The following is a 20,701-nucleotide window of genomic DNA, read 5'->3' on the forward strand; positions in this document are numbered from 1 at the left end:
GTCCTGGGAGGGTAGTGAGGCACAGGTGCTGAAGCCCCCAGCACAGCTGTGGAAGAGAGGGGTGGGGACTAGTTTTAAGGGGATTTAGGACACCTGACTGAAAGAGGATTATTCCTCTGTCCTACGGTCATGGAGCCTGCAGGGATGTCTCTGCTTTGGAGCAGCGGAATGGATGCTGCACATGCTGCGTGTGGGGCTGGGCAGCTGCTGACTCCCACAGTACCCCGCAGTGGTGTGGGTCCAGCCATATCCCTGCTGCTGCTGAAACACAGCCAGCCCTTGGGCCAGGCTCCTGGAGGAAGTGCTGGCCTCCCTGAAGAGCCACAAACCTCCACAGGGGAGGTGGAATTGCTCGGTCACGGTGGGAGTGCTGGTGGAAGCTACAGGAGAAACCAAAGACGGTGCAAACTGGGATAGTCTGAGACTGGGGGAGGGGTTGGGAGCAAGTAGATGGGGAGGAGAGAACTGTGAGGAGCACGTGTGTGGCCAAAAACCTCCAGGAGTGGAAAACCTGCTCATCACAGGCAAAAACCTGTGAACAGTGCACACTTTGAAACCTCCTGCAGCCCCCAGCCTCAGTGGCCAGGAGCACCTGCCAGAGACCTTGGGCTGGGCTGTGATCCCCAGCCCAAATCACTGAGCAGGGATCCAGGAGCTGCAAATTGCATGATTGGGGAAAACAATTAAAGAGGGAAGGAGAAAAATAGTCATAAAACAAGTCCATAAAGTCTGCAGCAAGAGCAGCAGATGCCAACTGTCACCTCCCCTGCCTGTGGGCTGCCTGACCAACCCTAGCCCCTGCCCACACCGCTGCCTTTCTCAGGGCTTTTGTTCCTTGCCTCTGTTTCTTGACTTACCAAAAATAGCCCATGGGATTCAGATGTGAAGTAGCACGTAGGAGGGGACGAGATGCAATTGCTGCCATCCAGCTCTGTCCGTCTCCCACAGCCCTGCCCGTTGCTGTAGCTGGCACGGTTTCCTCTCCCCATGGAAAGTTTAAAGGTCGTCAAAATACTGATTTCTCCCTTGATGTGAGGCCTCTATGCCAGTCCTCAGGCTGTGGATTTTACAGTTTCCAAACTGATTTTTGTTCTTTCTGAGTTAAGAAGGGGTTGAGAGGGTGATGAGTTTGTGGGGCACATCAGCAGGACCGGCACAGGGGGTCATGGATGAGCAGCAGCAGGAACAAACAGCAGCATGGTCATTTGCTGGGAGAGGTGTTTGCATGGTTTAATACACAGTGAGCTCACTTTTAAAAAAAACCAGCTATACATATATATATAGACACCAGGTTGCTCCAAGCCCCACCCAACCTGGCCTGGAACACTTCCAGGGATGGGGCAGACACAGCTTCTCTGGGCAACCTGTGCTAGGGCCTCACCACCCTCACAGGGAAGAATCTCTTTCTAATATCCCATCTAACCCTGCCTTCTGGCAGTTTTGGACTTCAGTGTTTTCCCATGATGCACCCAAGGCTAGTGTTTCTTTTTTCTCTTGTTCTTTTTCCCACTCTGAGTGCTGTGTTTGGGGAGGGAGAGCAGGGTCCAGCCCTGCTGCGTTTGATCCTCTACTTCTGCTGTGGGCTGAGACCGTGGCATGTCTCTATCAAAGAGTTAAAAAAACCCCAGCCTGCAGGAGACGTCTTGTCCAAATGGTGGTAGACCAAAGGAAATCCTGTCACCACGCCTAATTGCCAGAAAAAACACTAACTAAAGAAACATAAAATTTCAAGCAGGCAGGAAGTCACTTATCTACAGCAACTGCCTGGTGCAGCAGAGCAGCCAGTTCTCCATAAAGCATCCTTGTGAACAGAGTGCATGTGGGGCTTAAGGGATGGAAATGCATCTCCTGTCCTGGGACCAGGTGCCCTTGGCCTGCTGCAGGTCTGGGTGATGGTGGGAGCAACAGCCGAAGTGCCAGCATCACCTTTCACACCAGTAAACCCACCAGTAAATCAGAGAAGGATGATGCTGCCATGGCATTCTGAGCAAATCAGTGATGCCCAGAGCAAGCACTGGCTTTGCTTTCACGGCAGAAAACACAGGAAGCAGCACCAAGGGCTAAGAAGCGACTTTTATCCTTCTTTATTTGTTGAAAATGTCAATTAAAAAACTGTTCAAAATAAAAACATGTTAGAAAAGTTGAACTTGCATAAGTCGTTACACTAAATAAACCTATGTGACAAAGATACACTGGAAGGCAGCTGACACACATCCATCTAAAGACAGACTCACTGGAACCTATTTACAAAGCGCTGTAAACAAAGTAAATATGCAAACATTGCTGTCCATCTGGCATGGCTTCTTTTCCTTTTTATTTTCTTGTCTTTTTTTGGCTTCTAGCTCTTGACAAATGCTTGATCCAAAAAGTCCCAGTGTGCCCTCCATCACATTACATCTCACAAACATGCATATGTATACAGTACAGGTTTCATCTGAGCCTGGGGGCAGCAAAGACACATTTCTACCCTCTCCCTGGAGTGTCAGTGGCTCCTGGTTTGTTCTGCACGTCAGCAGCCTAGTCCCCAACCCAGCTTTGGGCAGGCGGCAAGGCCAGGCAGTAGTGAGGGGTCTGTGCATGGCCTCCCAGAGCAGCAGTACATGTAGCAAAAGTTCTGCTCCTGGAAAACGATCCACAAGCACAGCAGAGCTTGACTGCTGACCAAACCACTCAACTGTGTGCCCAGGCAGGGATGTGGGGAGCTGCCATCTGGCTGGGATGCTCTGGGGATGGCAAACGTAGCCAGACCTCTGTTTTGCCCTAGAAACAGCTTAAAGAGGGTTTCTTATTACACTCGAGATATTTTGGAGTCTACATCTCCCAAAACACCATTTGCAATGTCCTGGCTAAATTTTAATGGCAAGGAGGGAGTTGTAATTATTGCCTCTGTTATGTCCTTCACAACCAACATAATGGTGTGACTGTAACAAGCTGTGGTGCCTCTGCACACCCTGGGACCATGCTGCCCTGTGAGATAAATAAGACACGTTAACTTTAACAGAGAGTTATTTTTATAAAGCTGTTAAGGAAGGAAGAAAAACATCAGTTCTAAACTAAGGTATAACACCAAGTAAGATAAGGAGAGCTGATACATATGCATGTTGCCTGTGTGCTGTGGTCGAGGAACTGTGCAGGGATCCGTGAGGGTGTTGCACATCCTTGCCCCAGGAGCGTTCCAGCTCTTGTCAAAGCATAAATACCTTCCCTATCACAAGAGAAAGTTCCTTTTCCCTAGCAGAAAGCCGCTTTGGGGTGGTGTGGGGAGAAGTGGCCGCTGGCTACATTCCCAACCCTTGGGAAGGAGCGATGGAGAGCCTAACGTGGGCAGAAGGGAGCAGGGGACCAGCACATTTGGGGTTGTTTTTTGTTGTCAAGCAATGTTTACATTTCATACAGAGAAAAGCATGTCCTGCAAGAAGAAGCACAGCAAAATTATAATCTCCTAGGATACCTGGACACTCGATGTGAAAACAAAGCAGGGGGTAGGAATTCTACATCATGCATAAGAAAAGGGATGGGGGACAGAACAGCAGTTACCTGTTGTGCTAATCATGAGCTGTAAGGAGGCAGCACTGTGCAAAATACCTTCCTATGCGCTCTGACAGGTGCTCCAGATCTGGCTTCCCCAAGGAGTTCAAATGTCTTCATGTTAATTGCACATTTTAATCAGTATCAAGGCCACACAGGAACCACAGTATTGCTGGGCTCTAGTTCGCTACAGTCAACTAATGGGGAAAAAGAAGATAGATGGGAAAAGCTTCCCCCGTTGTGACTATCTGAAAAGAGGAGCATGGTGCTTTTTTGGTTTCTGCTCAATGCCACCTCAATAATGTTTTCATTCAATAAATAGGTACCGGTGCTTTTGGAAAGAATGAAAGCATTAAAAAGTGCTTAAGCTTCTTCTAGGAAACTGCTGCCCAAGCCTTTGTGAGCAGCAGTCACTAGCAGAGTTTGTATTTGCTCCCAGTAGCAGGTACAATGAGGTATTAGTTGCTGCAGATGAATTGTGAATCATGGACCGCTTGCTTACTGGTTCAGCTGTGATTGATTGTTTCTGCTTTATTTCCTTACTGGATGGAAGAAAAACTATTTTTTTTTCTCTATGACTTTTTTTTTTTTTTTGGTAACAAAATACCCCAAACCAACAAAATAAGGAGCAAGAAGAGGCAAAGGATCCAGTTCCACTTCCCAAAGAAACACCTGAGGTCACACACCACTGCCTGCAGCTTCTCCACGAATTCAGGCGATCAGGGATGACTTGCGCCCAGTGTCCTCCCTGCCACACTCATCCGTCTGCTTCAGCAGCCTTCTCACCAGCTTCTCCAAGTCCTTCCTGGATTTAAGCTCTTCTTCCAAACACTGTTTCATCCTTTTGTTTTCCTGCAAGGTGAAAAACAAAGGAATAAAGATGCGGTTAAAGCCCATGCACTTTATGCAGTGAGGTACTTCCATGCATCTGCTGCCTGATGCCTCAGAGGTGACGAAATAACAGGGACATTTGATAGGACTTCGTGAGGATGTAGACTGTAAGTGGATCAGACCACAAGTAACCCAAACAGACCCTTACTACCTCAAAGACCTGCACAGAAGTTCCCTGACTTTGGGCAGGCAGAAACATCCTCCTGGAAACCTAATTTTAGCTTGGGTTGAAGAACCCTGTTCTCCTGCGGTGGTTTCTCCCACCTCCAGACTTGGGACTGGAGGGAAGAGGACATATTTCCTCTGAGTCCACAAGAACTGGTGTCCACCAGACCCCTATAAAATGAACAGTCAAGTTGAAAGAGCTTTTGGAATGGAGGGAAAGTTTCATGTTACCACAAAGACCAACTACTCCTTCCCTCTTGCTGTCTCTGGCACTCAAGCATGGAGGATGAGGAAGTGGTCTCCAGCTGTGCCAGGGCAGGTTTATATCAGATATTAGGAAAAGTTTCTTCAAGGAAAGGGTTGTCAAACACTGGAACAGTCTGCCAAGGGAAGTGGTGGAGTCACCATTGCTGGGAGTGTTCATAGAATGTGTGGGTATGGCCCCTCCAGGACATGCTTTAGTGGTGAACATGCTGGTGGTGCTGGGTTGATGGTTGGACTCCATGATCTCACTGGTCTTTTCCAACCTTAACAATTCTATGATTCTGTGATTCAGAGAGGTAAATCAGAAGAAAACTAATTCTCATTCAGGAATTTGCAAGACTGGACCAGGATCAGTAAGACTTTTCCTGGCACCGACCAGCTGAAGATGACCCAGCACAGATTGGTTGGCTTTCACTCAACTCCCAGTACAAACAATCCCCAAACAAACCCAAATTACCTGCTTCAGCTCTTTGACTTCATCTTTCAGTGCATAAACTGTGTCAACAAGGCTTCTGAAAAAAAAATTGAAAAAAAAAAGAAATAAGAAGAGTTGGAGTGCTGGAAAACAGTGACAGCATGGGAGGTGCTGACAGGGAAGTTGCATCCAGATTCTGCTTCCCGAGCATCAAGCTGCTGCCTGTGAGGGGACTCTGGAAACACAGCCCAGCAACATTTATAGGCCACTGCTCCAAAACTCAGAGCTCTTTTCTCAAACTTCAATACCTTGTTCTGCTTTGAGTTATTGGCAAAGGTCTGTGGCTTTGGCTTCCTTGTTTATGCTATGGCAATAAATAACAATGACTTTAAAGGTAGAAATGCCTGAGCATCTTTTGTAAAGTAGCCTTGATTCATTGAGGTTGTGCTGCAACAAATCAACCATGAAAGGACCACACTGACTGGGCTGGAAAGGGAAAGGCTCAACACAGCCATACAGATGCAGAAGTTACAGTACAGGCTGGGAGCACTCACAGGCAGGTGCCAGGCAGGCTCCCGAGGGGCAGCAGCAGCCCAGTACATCAGTAGCTAAAAAAAATAAGAAAATAAGAGCCACTTGCTTGGTTCTGTCCCCGCTGACCCCATTATCCTACACCTGGATAAGCCATAAACTGGGGATCCAGATGCCCAGAGGGATACAGCCACGTCAGGACAGCTGGGAAGGCGGCTCTGTCCTTAAAAGGGACAAAATAGCGGTTGAAATTGTCTGGTGGTTCTTTGCCAGAACTAAGGTAGGAGTCAATGACACCAGCCCTGCTCCTCTGTGGGGACAGGGCATTGGTTCTTAATGCCATTCCAAAAAATGACACAGGGATCTGTCTGCAAGTGGAGAGCAGCTACACTTACTTTTCCTCCGTGACTGTCTGGCCATTGCTTCGTGTTTCCTCTATGATGATTTTCTCTTCTTCAGGAAGAAGGACTTGGGGGATGGAGTCTTTACGGGACCCTGTGTACAAGAATTATTCATCAGGCAGAAAAAGGGGTAATCTTCCCTGGTGCCCATGCTACATCAGACAGAAGCTCTTCCTGCTCCACCATCAACCTGGGGCAGGCTGGAGATGTCAGCTGCATCCCACCAACCCAGAGCTACAGCAGAAAGTGGAAAATTTTCAAGAGTACTCATTGCATCTGAAGTTATGTCACGACTTATAAATGAAACCATTCAACTAGGGTCAAGAGCTCCCCAAAGAACCATGGCCTCCCTTTTTTCTGTGTACCATTATTTGACAGTTCAGTGATTTAATCTGACATCTCACCAGCAATGATAGTTTTACTTCCAGAGCTGAAGATGTTAGATAGCTTCCTATGAAGCAGGTTGTTCTTAAACACGCAGCTGATTGAGAGATAATATTCATGCTTCCTTTCTAAAGCTATAAGCAACCTGAGATTACCATCAGGTAATCACTGGTGAAATAGCAGTGTCTCATCTGCCCTCCTACCTGCTTCGTTCTCTGTGTTTAGAAGAAAAACAATGGCAACTAAACCACTAGGCAGATGAAGCTCCCTTATCTCGAAGACTGAACACTACACAGTTTCCTAGCATGAGTCTCATTGCTGTATGATGCAACATCTGTTTTTTCCCAGAGGGGTTATCAGTGTTGTGGGCAGAGTAGGAGCTAAATAACGTGGTTGTGCGCCCACCTGAGCTGAGAGCTTGCTGGAAGCCTGCCCCAGTACAGTATGCCTCGATCACTTTCAGGATCTGAGCATCCTCCTCCAGCGCAGCAGTACCTGTAAAACATTGCAAACAACAGCAGGCACAAAAAAGCAAGGTACTCTGGCCTTGTCTCTCCCAGTCTTTGTACCCAAGCCCCTTAAGAGATTGTGCTGTTTCTTTGGCTGACTGTCTCTGGGACACTGTCCAATCCCTTTCGAGGTCCTTTGCATTTTCTGGCCTTAGTGGCATCAAGTGCCATGACCAAATGGTGTGAAAACTCATCTCTAGTTGCTCATCTTGGCAAAACTCAGGGAGTTTTTTGCCCTACTTTGGGTGCAGGCAGTTTTTTGCCCTACTTTGGGAGATGGGCAGGCAAAACCCTAATGTCAGGGGTCTGGTACAGCAGCACCAGAGCAGGACTTGGAAATACAAAATGTTAATTTCCAGCCTCCACTCAGTGCTGTCTTCTCAAGGGAGAGAGCTAGTCGTGGAGCTTCACCATGGCTGGGTGACCATGGCCTTCCATGTAAAGCTCCCAAGGAGTGTCCCAAGTGGGCTTTAGGGAGCTGTCAGGACACCCCTCTTTGCAGGTGAACACCCCTGTTGGGATGGGGACCTTTTTGTTTCCTAATTCCCCATGGAAACTGTTCTAGGACCTGCTGGCATGGCCAGGTAAGGGTTTGTCCGAGCTGTCAGACATATTTTGGTGACTCTTGATGTGCAGTTTTAATGCAGTTTTTAACTACTTGGAAGTAGTTCCTTGGCTTCATACCCAGAACAAGACCACCCACAACCCATGACCCTGTGCTAGCAATCACAAGGAGGGTGGTGACATGTCTGGCAGTCATAACTGGGAGGGGAGGAAGGATCTGTCAGAGGCTGAGGACCAGTGCACTTCCAGAAGCCTCCTGTGTTCAGGAGCACATAGGCTTACAGTAAGAGCCTCCTGTCACATCCTGCACTGCAAGAAAGGGTGTTCTCGAAGTCCCATGGAGATCACTGAGAACACAGAAATCTCCAGAAACAAAAGAAAAACAGAATCACAGAATGGTTGGGGTTAAAGATCATCTAGTCCCAATCCCTGCCACGGGCAGGGACACCTTCCACTAGACTAGGTTGCTCCAAGCCCCATCCAACCTGGCCTTGAACACTTCCAGGGATGGGGCAACCACAGCTTCTCTGGACAAAACTTACTTTTCCGAATAACAAATTCTTCATCGGATGGTTTTCTCTCAGTTTTCCTTTTTGGAAGAAACTTCTTCATTGTTTTTGGACTTTTGCTGGAATCCTACAGAGAAATAGACTCTTGTGTTTAACCAGAATCAAAGGCAGCTGGGACAGGGGAGCAGCACAGCTGGGTGTAGCTACCCATGCTACACACAACATGTTAGAGAACTGTAAAGCAGACAATGACAAAGTTGGGGAGAATGATGGGTTTTGCCCTTCACATGTGCCAGTTGTGACCCACTGCTCCCTGGAACAGCAGTGGGAATTGCACCTGCAGGTTTGGGCCAGGACAGGCTCCTTTAGTAAATTCAACTCTGCTCTAAAATCCTTTAGCCAGAGAATTCAAATACATTGATAGCACTTTTAGTCTGCTTACCAACTCTGTCATCTGTGCTAGAAAACCCTAAAATGTGGTTTATTCCATTGACTCGATTTCTAATATAAAAGAGTTGGCAAATAGCTCTGCTTCTAAATGTCCACAATTTGAGAGTATAAATCCCACACACACATATACACAGAGAACAGACAAACACATACAAAGTTAGTGTTTGCTATGACTCCATGAGTAAGAAACACAAGTTTTTTTCTCCTTCACTTAGTTAAAAGTCTTGCTGATTTGGAGAGAATTAGTGTACTAGTAGGTTACATGCAATAAAGATGTAAAGCAGGAGAAGAGGCATGCCAGGAGGTTTAAGTACCACAATACTAAATCCTTTCTGAGACTTATCTCAAAATATATTTGCCAGTTGCTACTGACTCTGACAATAACTTACAGATACAACAAGGCAAGATTAGGGTCATGCAAGCACAAGAAGCAGGAACAGGAACAAGCGTTCTGTGCCACGACAAGCCAAAGAGATGTATCTACCCTTACCTTTAAGATATAAGACATCCTCTACAATGAATATGCAAAGAAAGAGAAGATGAGTGTGAGAGACTGATGATTTTTATCATCAAGTCCATTAAATCCACAATTCTGAAACACATTTCAATGTTAGTCCTGTGATTAATGCAGCACACCCTCTGTACTGGTTTTAAAGCACTATCAACATGCAAAGGAGCACCATGTCATGCAAAATGGAAAATTTACATGTGAGATGCAGGGTGAGCGGGCATTAATACACTCTAAACACACAGAGAACATGCCTTCTCGGTTAGTAGTTGGGTGTTTGTGGATGTTGGTTGTCTAAACTGGTGCTTACAACCACAGGAGCTCCATGTGCCTGGCTCCTTCCAAGCCCCAGGGGTCGCTCGGGGTCTGTGCTCAACACCAGTCCTGAGGGCCTCAACCCAGCCTAGTCAGGATGCCAGGATGCTCTGCCCACCCTGGTGACAATCACCTAGGATTCCATCTTCTCAAAGAGGACCTGCCATCCTCACTGAAGACCTGACCATGCCATCAGGCATCAGCACTGCAATACCTCCCTGCTCCACTGGCAGGGACGGGGAGCTTCCTGCACATCCTGTGGAGGGCCCAATCCCTGGATGCCATCCCAGGGATGCTTGATCCAGGGAGCCACTTGGCTCTCCTGCAGGTCTGCCCAGCAAAGTCATGAACCCTGATGTTATAAAGCCTTCACCTGATGCAAAGAAGCCAGTTAAAAAAAAAAGCAGTAGAAGAAATGATCTGTAAATCTTTTTCCCTTTGCTAAACTGAATCCAGACACAGCACTTTACATACGGAACTTATCTGTTCTGTCATTTCAAATTACCACTGGAAAGAGAACAGGAAAATGACCCAATTTCAATGGAAATAGCAAGAGTGATGTGCAGTACACAAGCAGGGTCTGGGGTTTCCTGAGCACAGCTGGGTACAAGGAAATGCACAAGACTGTGCCATCCTGTCCTACACTATGACAAGACAAGTAAAGTAACACTGGATGTCTGAAAATCTCTAATCTTTTAATCAAACTCTCCCACTCACTTCCCTGCAAATAACCTTTGAAATTTGTATTCCTTCATTAAATCTTCATTATAGGAAGGTGCTTGCACGGAGCTGTTAGCATTGTTTATTTTGTGCTCTACTTTAAATTTAAAAAATTAAAATACAGTGAAATAGGGATAGTGTTTAGTCATTAAACACCCCAGAGGGAGGGATGAGGTAGATGTGGATCTGCTTGGGCCAACAACCAAACTTATTTCCCATCTGTCATCGCAGGCTTGTGTCCATGAGTCTCTCCACAGGCTCGTGTCCATGAGTCTCTCCACAGGCTCAGCCTGGACTGGCCGGGTACCAGGCTGTGCCTGCCCAACTCTGGACACGTTGGCCTTTAGGTTTCCACCAACATGGTCAGCACAGCTTGTTCCCATGGAAGCCACATTTTTGGTCCTGTGACACCTCGCAGGATACCATCCAACATCCAGTCCCTTGGGACTCACTGTTGGCTAGGCCTCTGTGGCAGAAACCTCTGCCCTGGTTTTGACACAGAGTTTAATTCCTGCTATGGGTGGCAGGGGACGACAAACTGCAAAGGACCGTGGTATTAATGATATCACTCAATCTGTGGTTTTTCCCACAGAAAAATTTCTCTTCTACCTCAAGCCTCTACCTATATTTTTAATTCACCACGCAAGCAAGAAATCATTTAGGATTCATTAGGAATTTGGAACATGCAAAGATTATGGATCATTTTCAGTCTGCTCAGTTGGTATTTAAACACTTTAATTCCCAGACTGAAATGCGTTACTTTACAAATTCTAAGAAATAAATGCAACAAGATGCAATGAGGCTACATAAAGTCTCTACCTGGAGCAGCAGACTCACAGCCCTGCCAGGTGCCAGACTCTCCATCCCTAAGTGCTGGGAGGGCTGAGGGGGTGCAAGCCCCCTCCCTGACCCCATCCTCGTTGGGGCAGTGACCCTCCCAGGGCTGCTGTACGAAGAAAGGCAGCTGACTCAGATCCAGAGTGCTTACTCAGTAAGGGGAACGTTACCTGAGGTACTGGTGAGTAATCCCAAAAATTTAACATGAGGTGGGGAAGGAGAGCACTACAGTTGTGGTGCAGGGTGAGAATCAGAGCTAGGCTGTATTTTGGGTTTTCCCACACCACCTCCCAGCTCCCAGGCTGGGATTTCTGCAGGGGAAGCCATCACTTGGACTGCTGCCTCCCAGCAGGACCTTGCTGTATAACACTCAGGTGGGTGGCAAAGGAGGGTCAAGCCCCACATCCTGTTCCAGCCACCAAAACAGGGTGGAAGACACAAGAAACACGGGCAGGTGTTTTTCCTCTTCCTCGTGGCGCAGTATTGCTTCTCAATCCTCTATCACTGAGCTACTGCTACAGCTGGAGCTGGAACACATTCCAGCAGGGAGCAGGCCTCTGTCCTGCCAAGACCAAGCTCAGACCAAGGCAGGAGGAGGAGAGGAGGCAGCTCCACCATGGCACTGCCAAAGGACAGGGCTCAATGGGACACCCAGATGTGGGACGGTGACATCCAGCAGCTGAAGGTGCTGGCTACAGCAGCCAACAGCAAACATCCAGCCTGCAAACACACATACTCATGAGTCCCTTATAGCACAAAGCCTGGCACAGCAACCAACATCCATCACAGGACTGGGGCCAAACTGGCAGGGTCATTTTTCTCAACATACCCAACATCCTACATTTCTGTGCCCTTGCTACGGGATACAAAACCTGGACACAGGGTCTAGGGATTGTGTGAAATGAAGGTCCTGCACAGGCAGGTGGGATGATTACCTCTTTGTAACTCAGCGCTGCTGATGGTCTGAGTGGAGGAGCAGGGCGGAGGCAGCTCAAGCTCCAGGGCTTGAGGATTTTAGGGGGTTCCAGAGGCCCACGGATCTGCCCAGCTGAACTAAATGTCTGAGAAAATAGACGAGAAACAAACCAAGACTGTTAACCACCAAACAAAGCAGAGAAGTGGAGGGGGATGGTCAAGCATTGAGACATTGAGACATCTAAGTTGCAACAAAAATAGGGCAGGCTACGTGTAAAATGGTACAAGCACAGCATGGTTACAAACCAAACTGTGGGATGTGTCTTATGGCTGTCATGTTACCTTAGTGTCAAGGCACACTGCTGAAACAGAGAGCTCAGGCAGCAGCGAGGAACCCAGGCAGCAAAGGCCAGGAGGTGACACTTACGGAATGAGGGCTCCAGGACTGTGTTTTGGAGACAGTGCTGCATGTCCCTTTCGTCAGCCTTTGCAAGTGGTCAAGCCACTCGTGCAAGTCCTGGCTGGTGCTGCAGGACACAGTGATCCGCTCCATCATGTTCCCTGTGGCAGAGGGTTAAATAACTGTCTTTAGCGAGTGGAAGAGACTCAGGTGGAAACACAGGGTGGGATCAGCTCAGCATAGCAGGAAATGGCTCCTCAGTTTGCATAGTCCAGTGGCTCCAAAAAGGCCAGGGCAAAGATAGAATCATGGAATCATTAAGGTTGGAAAAGACATCTAAGATCATCAAGTCCAACCATTAACCCAGCAAGGTGCACCACTAAACCATGTCCCTAAGCATCTCATCTATGATGATGATGTGACTGCCCATCCTGCTCAGGCCAACCACTGAAAATGTGGGAGCTGCAAGAAATGCTAAGGGAACTGGTGAGATGAATGTGTGAGGATTATTTAATGTTAAAGGTCATTAAACACAACATTTCCATGATTAACAGGATCCTGACACCAAATACCACCAGCACAAACAGCTGTACTGCAGCCCAGGCACTGAGCATGAAATTACCGTATATACCTACAAGTAATGAGATAAATTGAAGGGGAAAATGGGAGGAACACTAGGAAAGCTCCCTGATTACCAGAACCATTAATCTGTCAATAAATTAGGTACTCAGAGCTACAAGGGATGGCCACCGGATGCAGACAGGGCACACCAGTGCAGAGCAGTGCTACTGGGGTGGGAGATTTGTCCCATATGAAACACTACAGTCTCCAAAGGCAGCCAGAGGCAGAGCTCCAGGGCACTGGGAGGAGATTGACTCAACCAGGACAGAGGTGCTCAGAAACTCAGACAACACATGGTAAAAGAGCAGGAGGAAGATCATGGTGGGGAATTAGGGAAAGGAGGACCAGTACTTCCAGTGGCAACAGTTGTTTGGACTGGGAGGACAGCCCCAGGCAGAAGGCCCCACTGACCTGTGATTTCAAACATGTGCTCATTCCCTTCAGCATCTTCCAGCTTTGTCAGCGTCATTCCTGTCAAAGGCAGCTTTCCCTGGGAGAATTGAAGAGCAGTCAGCATCTGTGTCTGCTTCCCAGCAGGTGTTGTTCTGCTTGTTTCTGCTGATTCCTTTCTCTTTGGGAATCGCCATTTAAAATTAATTTGTGAAGGCTTCAGACTGCAGGAAGAGTCTCCTTTAATGTATGGATCTAGATTTCCCTGCACAACTAGGTCAAACCCCAGAGATGAGGCTCCCATGACAACTGAGTCATCCCTGGCTCATCTGCCACCCTTTCCCTTCATTCAGTGCAAACCTTTTTCACAGTCAAGTCAGAAGGATCAATTTCCCCTGTTTTTTTCTGAAAGCCTTCCCCGTCCCTCTGATTTGCATGCTGAACTGCCTGCTCACCTTACTCCCATTGGTGGGTCAAGTCAGAAAACCCAGCCAAATATTTCCCATATCTTTCTCATTTCCCTTGCTATGACAAATGACACATCAAAACAAGAGCATCCTTTTCTTGGCAGTATTGATGGTTTCAGACAGCTGGAGAAAAGCCAAGCTCTCAAAAGCCTGATTCCAGCCATTGGATGGTATGGAAAATGGTAAAACACAAGAAATGCAGAGTTATACGTAGTACCTCATGGAGTGGAATTTTTGTGCTCTTTGCAGTGGGCTTTATAAGTGTTTTCCAGAGATGGCACAAAACTGAGAGCCAGCTGGCTGGTCAAAACCCTACAGCTGGGTCAGGACACCTTACACACACACACACCCCACTCTCAAGAACAGCAGGTAGAACAAAAGGTTTTGAGGTTTTTCCCTTTTTTTTTCTAATTTCACAGCATTCACTTACCAAATGCTGCTTAATCATTTATCAGGACAAAGGCATTGACTATCCTAAAGCCAAGTCCTGGCTCCCAGCCTGGGGTGTTTGCATCACAACAGAGAGTTCGAAGGACACAGAGGACTTGAATTTGATAAGAACTATCTGATTTCCTTTTTCACACCGAACGCCTTGCAACTTCAAACTAAGCATGTCTACCTGATAGATGAACCCACTCATCCGTGGGCTTGCAGACAGCATCAGCAAAACATTGGAAAATAACAAGAAATACCGCTCCTCTTTCTCCTGGGGGGATAAGAACTTAGGTTAGTCCAGTTGGCAGTGCATCACAAGCACCTGCCTCTAGCAAACTGAACCTGTTGCAGCTGGAATCACAGCCTGTGAGATCACCCCCAAACCAACTATTCTGGCTTTTTTTTCTTTACAGCATCTCATTTATGTACCAGTTTTCCCTGCATAGATTTTTGTCTGCATCCTGCTAATCCTCTTCCAATCATTGTAGAGTGCCTCAGAGGGCCTTATGTCCCCCAGCATCTCACATCCCAAACAAGAAAGACTTTTGGGACTAGATGCTGCACAGGTTTGTTTTACAGGGCTTCCCTTCCCAGGGAAAAGTTGCTACAGCAAGCAATTCAGTGCTAACAGGAACTTTCCCACATTGAGCATGCAGCACACATGCCTTTAGCACCACTGAGGAAGGTCTGTGGCAGGCACCGGTGCGGTGCATTAGGACCAGTAGGACAAGAATCACTCCAGTTAGTTCCAAAGCACAGTCAGCTCTGGGGTGCGGCATCAAAGCAGCCCCTGTGCTGGGCATAGGACACTTTCTAGTCACTCCCATTTCTCAGAGTAAGTCACAGGGGAGAAAGAGGGAAATTAATGTGCTATATGACACTGAGATACTTCTTTTGCTTGAAAAGTGTGTCACCAAAGGCCTGAAGCTAAACCTACGGGGTGCCTGACTCACTTCAAAGACGTGCACAGCCCCATTGCACAACTCTTCCTGAAGTAAAATTATTTATCAGCATTATTTGTCACCAGTTTGTGGCCTGGAAGGAGAGGAGCTGCCGCCTTGCATCACTTATCCCAGGAGCAAGCGAGTATTCAGACATCAGTTCTTTAGCCAGCAGAAGGAACATTACACTCACCTCACTTCCCCCAGACTGCACCATAACCTGGGACATGTAGATGACGTTTCCCATCATTTTTATGTCCTCTCCTTCCCAGCGCTGGATGGATTCAGAAAGGATTTGCAGCTCGAGTTGTTTCCTCTTCCTCAGCTCCTGGCATTGCGACTAGGAATCACAGCAGAGCTTTGTTAGCTGAAGGGCAGGAGCCAACCCAACAGTTGCAGTTGCAGTTCCACCAGCAACACTCACACAGCCCTGTGGGCTCAGGGATGGTTGTGCCAAGGATCAGGAAAGCTTGCTTTGGCTCCATTACACAAAGTTTCTTAAAAAATCACACCCTAGTGATTTATGAAGTAATGATTACATTCAAATGTCAAAGAAATTGCAAACTGCACTGAGCAAACTTTTCTTTCCAAACCAGCTCTACCTCTGAGAGTTTAGGTTCACAATTTCCAAACCAAGACAGCTGCACAGTTAAATGTCTCTAATTTTGCTACTGCTTAGAGGGATTTTGCCCATTTTGTCCAAACAGCAGAGTTGTACTTGTAGCACTGCAAAGTCCCCACAAGTCAGATGGGCAGATATTTTCTAACCAAAATCTGCGAACCCAAAAGCAGGACTGGGCAGTGCTGTAGAGTAGTACAAAAAAGAATCTTCTCAAAGCACTGTAACTGAAAAGACTGCACCACTGCTGGGCAGCTGGGGACTGGAGAAGCTCTAGGGAGTGACCAGTCTCTCAGCAGCTCTCAGCAAGAGAGGACAGTGCTGACTGGACAAAGACGGTCCTGCAAATCCAAGCAAAACTTCCTTTAACTGACCCCTCTGCCAACAGGGAAAATTGCTGCAAAGCCAAACCAGAGCTGTTTTCACCAACTGCTTGGTTTTTTCCAAACTCTTTTTCTGACTGAGATTTTCTTCCTTTCCAACTCTTTGACTATCCAGCTCTTCAAAGAGAGAGGCTGCATTGGGTCTAGTTTGAAACCACACACATTTGAACCAAACTGTGGGTGCTTACTCTAGTTCTACAACTGTTGTATGTTTTGATGGTTCCCCAAGTGTAGCTGAATCCAATGTTCCCAGGATAAAAATCCAAATAAAATCCACAGGAGTTCACCAGTCTCTGCAGAGGCACTGCTGTGAATCGCCAGGCTCTTTGGTTCCTCCCTGCCTTTGCTTGGGAGCCTTCCTGGTCCTATAACAGGACCACGTGCCCATCACAAGGGGCACCTCTGCCTGTCTGACCTCAAATCTACACTGAACCTCTTTAGCTGTGTCATAATGACATTAAATTACTCATCACCCTAGTACACATTTCAAGTAAAACCATCCAGCTCTTACGAGATTTCCTAAAGATTAATGACACCTTGTAATTTAAATGAGTTATTCCCCTATTAGCTTCCAGAATAAATGGAAAGGGTGCTGAGTTTCTAGTAAATGTAACATGATCACTCTTTCCTGTTTTCTATGAACTTTCTCCTCCCCATCTTTTATCTGCACTGCCAAACACTTGCATCTGTCACAAACGTGTGACATCTGTTGTGCTAAGGGGAGGAAGCTGGGCCATAGCTGGAGTGGTTATAGATCTGGAGTGGATATATATATATATATATATATATATATATATGTGGCTACAAAGCAAGAGAGACTACAGCTTTTTTAATAACCAAAAAAAGCTTTTCCAGGTAAAACCTCAGTGCACTCAGATGGCTTTCCCCCCTCTATTTCATCTCAGTGCAGCAGGACTTTGAGGGGTGCAGGTGACAGAGTTCACAGAAATAGGTTTGTTGTCTCTGAGTCATCCCTCCTCTCTGTTCCCCACCAATGGCACCTGGAGCCACAAATTACTGGAATGTGGTCCAAGCCTCCCAATGCCCATGGAGCAAACCTCAGCAAAATCAAGAGTTACTCCATGGGCTCAGAGGGGAAATTCCCATTGGCACCAGCACTGGAGTCAGTCACAGCTGTGCTAACTACTCCCTCAATGAGCAAGGGCAATCTAGTTTCAGGTGGCAGATGATTAGGGAATGGACGCAACAGGAGATGAAAGGGACCCTGCTGTCACCACGGTCCACATGTGGCTTTCAGCAGCAGAGGGGACCATAGAGCCAGGGTGCTCTTGCCACAGCCAGAGGAGCAGCTCTAGGGTTGAAATGTGAAATTAAGTTTCTTTGTAACCCATCTTTTCCATTCCAGAAGACCTTTTTTTTCTAACGGGGAGAAAAATGTCAGGCTTGACTCATTCTTTATGAAATGCAGACCAGAAATGGAGAGCTCTATTTTAAGAATTGCCACCTACCACAAGGGACTTGAAGGATGTGACAGCTTTCAAAACATCTTCATGATCTGCATGCGCCTCCTAGTGAAGGGAGAGCAAATTCCTCAGTCACCAGCACCAGCGGAACCCACCCTTGAGCATCAACCCACCCTGAGTATCACCCATCCTGAGCGTCACCCACTGTCCCAGTACACCCAGGGCTGAGGATACAGGCAGCATGGGAGTCCGGAAGAGCTCAAAGTCCCCCAGGTACCTTCCCCACCATCCACTTCAACATGGCATGGCTAAAGGCAGCTATGCAATTCACTGATACCAATTTAATCAGTGTAAAGTGGCCAGAGCAAGAGTAGGTATGATTGGACTTAGAACAAATCTGACTTGCAAAGAAAAATCAGTGAAAACAGGAAGTGGTACAGGGTGCACCTTCAGGAAGGAAACTTCCATTGATGTGCCAGGTATTCCAGGCACTGCCCCATCAAGAGCAGAAATCCATGAGCATCAAGGGGGCTTCACCTCTGGGTTTAAGGGAAGGCATGTCTGAGCAGAGTGCTCTTGGGCCAGGTAAAAGCAGAATGCTGCCCTTTATCTCTGACCACAGCTGTATGCTAGTACTCTCCCAGAATTTTCTCCTGGATCTAGGGGCCTGCTCCTCACCACCAAGTCCTCATGCCAAGCAAATCATAAGGTGTCTCGGTTGTGATGGAGCTGTCCCTGCAGCCTGGGATTGCTCATGTGGAATGTGGGACGAGTGGCTGCCTTGAACACACCTGCCCCCTCAGTAGCTGTGCAGCAGCGCAGGGAATGCTGTGGTGTACATCCACACTGCATATAGCCTGCAGCATCACAGCTTAAACCTCAGCCCTACTAATTCATGCAACAAAATTCCCACACTCATCTTAGAAACTAAGAGAAATAAGTGATGTGTCCCCAAATCCACTGCTGAACAGCTTGCAAAGAGCACAATGCATATCCTGCAAAGAGTGCATTATCCCTGCATGGGCATGGTGGCTGCAGCCAGGCTCAGCTCAGTCCCTGTAGCTCAGCTCAGCCAGGTGAGAGGGTACAGGTAGGTCTGGAGTGTTCCTACCCTGCAGGCTCTCATGCTTTCTCCTATGCAGGAATATCCCTGGCTCAAGCATAGAGGTTTTAATCCTTTGGCTCAATTGTACGTCATGGATAAGTGTGCTGAATTAACTGGTAATTAAAACTGGATGAGGGGAAAAAGCAAACTTGGTTAAAAACAGACTGTTACTTCTGTTTCCTTCACCCCCTTGCACCACCCCTGAGTTTTGCCTTCCTGCAGCTAGAGTGCACCAGCAGCGAGTAGCAGAGATCTCTACAGTCCCTGGGGCAAGAAATGTCCTGAGGCAGACCTGCTTCTTGCCAAGGAAGTCTTTGTGCCCCTGGCTATACTCCCTGCTCCCAGGGACTTGCTCTCCACCCCTGTGTCTGTGCTGGCTGCCAGATCCATGTCTGTCTGTGCAGCTCTGCCTCCACCCAGGAGCACAACCCTGGGGCAAGGGGTGGGGATGTGCCGGCAAGCCACAGGAGTGAGTGGCCAGGCTTAGGAATCTCATCAAATGATAACAAAACCACAGATTTATTCCCGGCTGTGCAAATAAATAGCAGCTGCAGCCCAACTCTAGACTCTGCTTTTACTTGTGCTGGAAATGGCCCATCTTTGAGGAAGGGCTGGGGTGAAGAGCAGTCAATGCATTTCCTTAACATTCCTCAAACTCTTCCACCGGTTTCTCACTTTTAATCTGAAAGGTGGATGATGTCTGGGGGACGTGGGACATCTCCTTGGAGACGTGGTAAGTACTTTTAGCCTCATAGTGCTCAAATACCAAGAGGCAGAGGCATGTCTTGAAGCTCAGGGAGCAGCTCTGGCAGAATCAAGGGGCAGAGCCTGCCCAGCAGCCCCACACCCCACCTACCTCCATGTGCCGCTCCAGCTCCTGCAGCAGTGTCACGTATTTATCCAGCCTCAGGAAGGGTTTGCTGAGGCTTGTGGTCAGGATGAGAATGCCTGGGTTGGCCGCACCCTGGCTCTCCATGAACTTCTCCAGCTCATCACTATAAAAAGAGACAACAAGGAGGGGTCTCAGAGCTGAGGGCCATGTTTTGCTGCCCCCACAGTCTCCAGATGGCCAGGGCTCTGCTCTGAGCTGGGCCTCTTTGAACGCAGCACAAACTCCCCTCTGAGCACCCCCACCACCACCAACCCCATGGAGCAGGCAGGGAGCTGGGAGCTTCCCACCAAGCAAGACCCTTCTCCCCTGGAAAGCAGGAGAGGATGCTGTGTGGCCACAGGTGTTGGAATGCACAGCCCCTGGGGCACATTGCTGCCAGAAGCTGGTCTCCCAGCACAGCAAGGTGGCACAGGGCCAGGTATCTAGTGGTGGATGGGGACAGGGGGAGCTGCATAGGCTGGTGCTGTGCTGAAGGAGGCTGCAGCAATGCACTGGGACCCCGCTGGAAGCTGTGATACATTGTTTGCATGCACATTGCTCCAGAAAATATGGCTTGTGTGCGTCAGCACACCTGCCAAAGCTGATTCTTTGGTTGATTTAGGAAAAGGGGTCAGACTGAGGAATCACATGAATGAGTCATTTGCTGGAGCCAGGCTTGTTGTTACACTGAATTAAAGCTGGATTTCAGCAGGTGAGTAAATACATTGTGACTTCCCATTGCAGAATGGGAAGACGTAAACACTATGGATGTGGTCCTGGCTTTCCCATCATTGCAGGAAGGACAGCTAACCTGCATTAGGGATGACACAGTGGTAGCATCTTGGCTTGGCACACTCTTGAGCAGAACATCACAGAAGTTTAAGTGCTTACTCATGTGGGTCACACTGAAGAAAGATGTTATTAATGTGATCTGCCAATGACCCTGAAAATCAACCATTTGGTTGAATAGAAGCTCAATTAATAAACTGGGTAACTGGGTGACTTGATGACCATCCTCCTTCTGCAACAATGTGCCCCCCACCACGGTGCCATAGGGGAACACCCTCCCATTTGTCAGTGTGTGAGCACTTGAGCAGTGGGTCTGAAACAGCAACTGGGTCCTTTGGCAAGTAACAATC

General features: G+C 47.8%; 1 protein-coding gene across 6 annotated transcripts in view; it reads right to left on the reverse strand.

The window, feature by feature from the left end:
- Positions 1-2,061: 2,061 nt before the first annotated feature.
- The window catches only part of ARHGEF6 (Rac/Cdc42 guanine nucleotide exchange factor 6), a 39,108-nt gene continuing 20,468 nt past the window's right edge, over positions 2,062-20,701 (reverse strand). For 5 of the 6 annotated variants that reach the window (XM_010402779.3, XM_039571817.1, XM_039571818.1 and 2 more), the window contains 13 exons: positions 19,548-19,686; positions 17,632-17,691; positions 15,354-15,500; positions 14,404-14,490; positions 13,339-13,417; positions 12,334-12,467; positions 11,927-12,052; positions 9,102-9,122; positions 8,195-8,288; positions 6,985-7,074; positions 6,190-6,289; positions 5,306-5,360; positions 2,062-4,380 (listed from right to left, as the gene is read on the reverse strand). In XM_010402779.3, the coding sequence (XP_010401081.2) occupies positions 4,240-4,380; positions 5,306-5,360; positions 6,190-6,289; positions 6,985-7,074; positions 8,195-8,288; positions 9,102-9,122; positions 11,927-12,052; positions 12,334-12,467; positions 13,339-13,417; positions 14,404-14,490; positions 15,354-15,500; positions 17,632-17,691; positions 19,548-19,686 (1,273 nt within the window). In that variant the 3' untranslated portion in view covers positions 2,062-4,239. The remainder of the gene's footprint in view (positions 4,381-5,305; positions 5,361-6,189; positions 6,290-6,984; positions 7,075-8,194; positions 8,289-9,101; positions 9,123-11,926; positions 12,053-12,333; positions 12,468-13,338; positions 13,418-14,403; positions 14,491-15,353; positions 15,501-17,631; positions 17,692-19,547; positions 19,687-20,701) is intronic. The other variant, XM_039571815.1, reaches the window with a different exon arrangement.

The sequence above is a fragment of the Corvus cornix genome, chromosome 4A (assembly GCF_000738735.6).
Source record: "Corvus cornix cornix isolate S_Up_H32 chromosome 4A, ASM73873v5, whole genome shotgun sequence".
Lineage (NCBI taxonomy): Eukaryota > Metazoa > Chordata > Aves > Passeriformes > Corvidae > Corvus > Corvus cornix.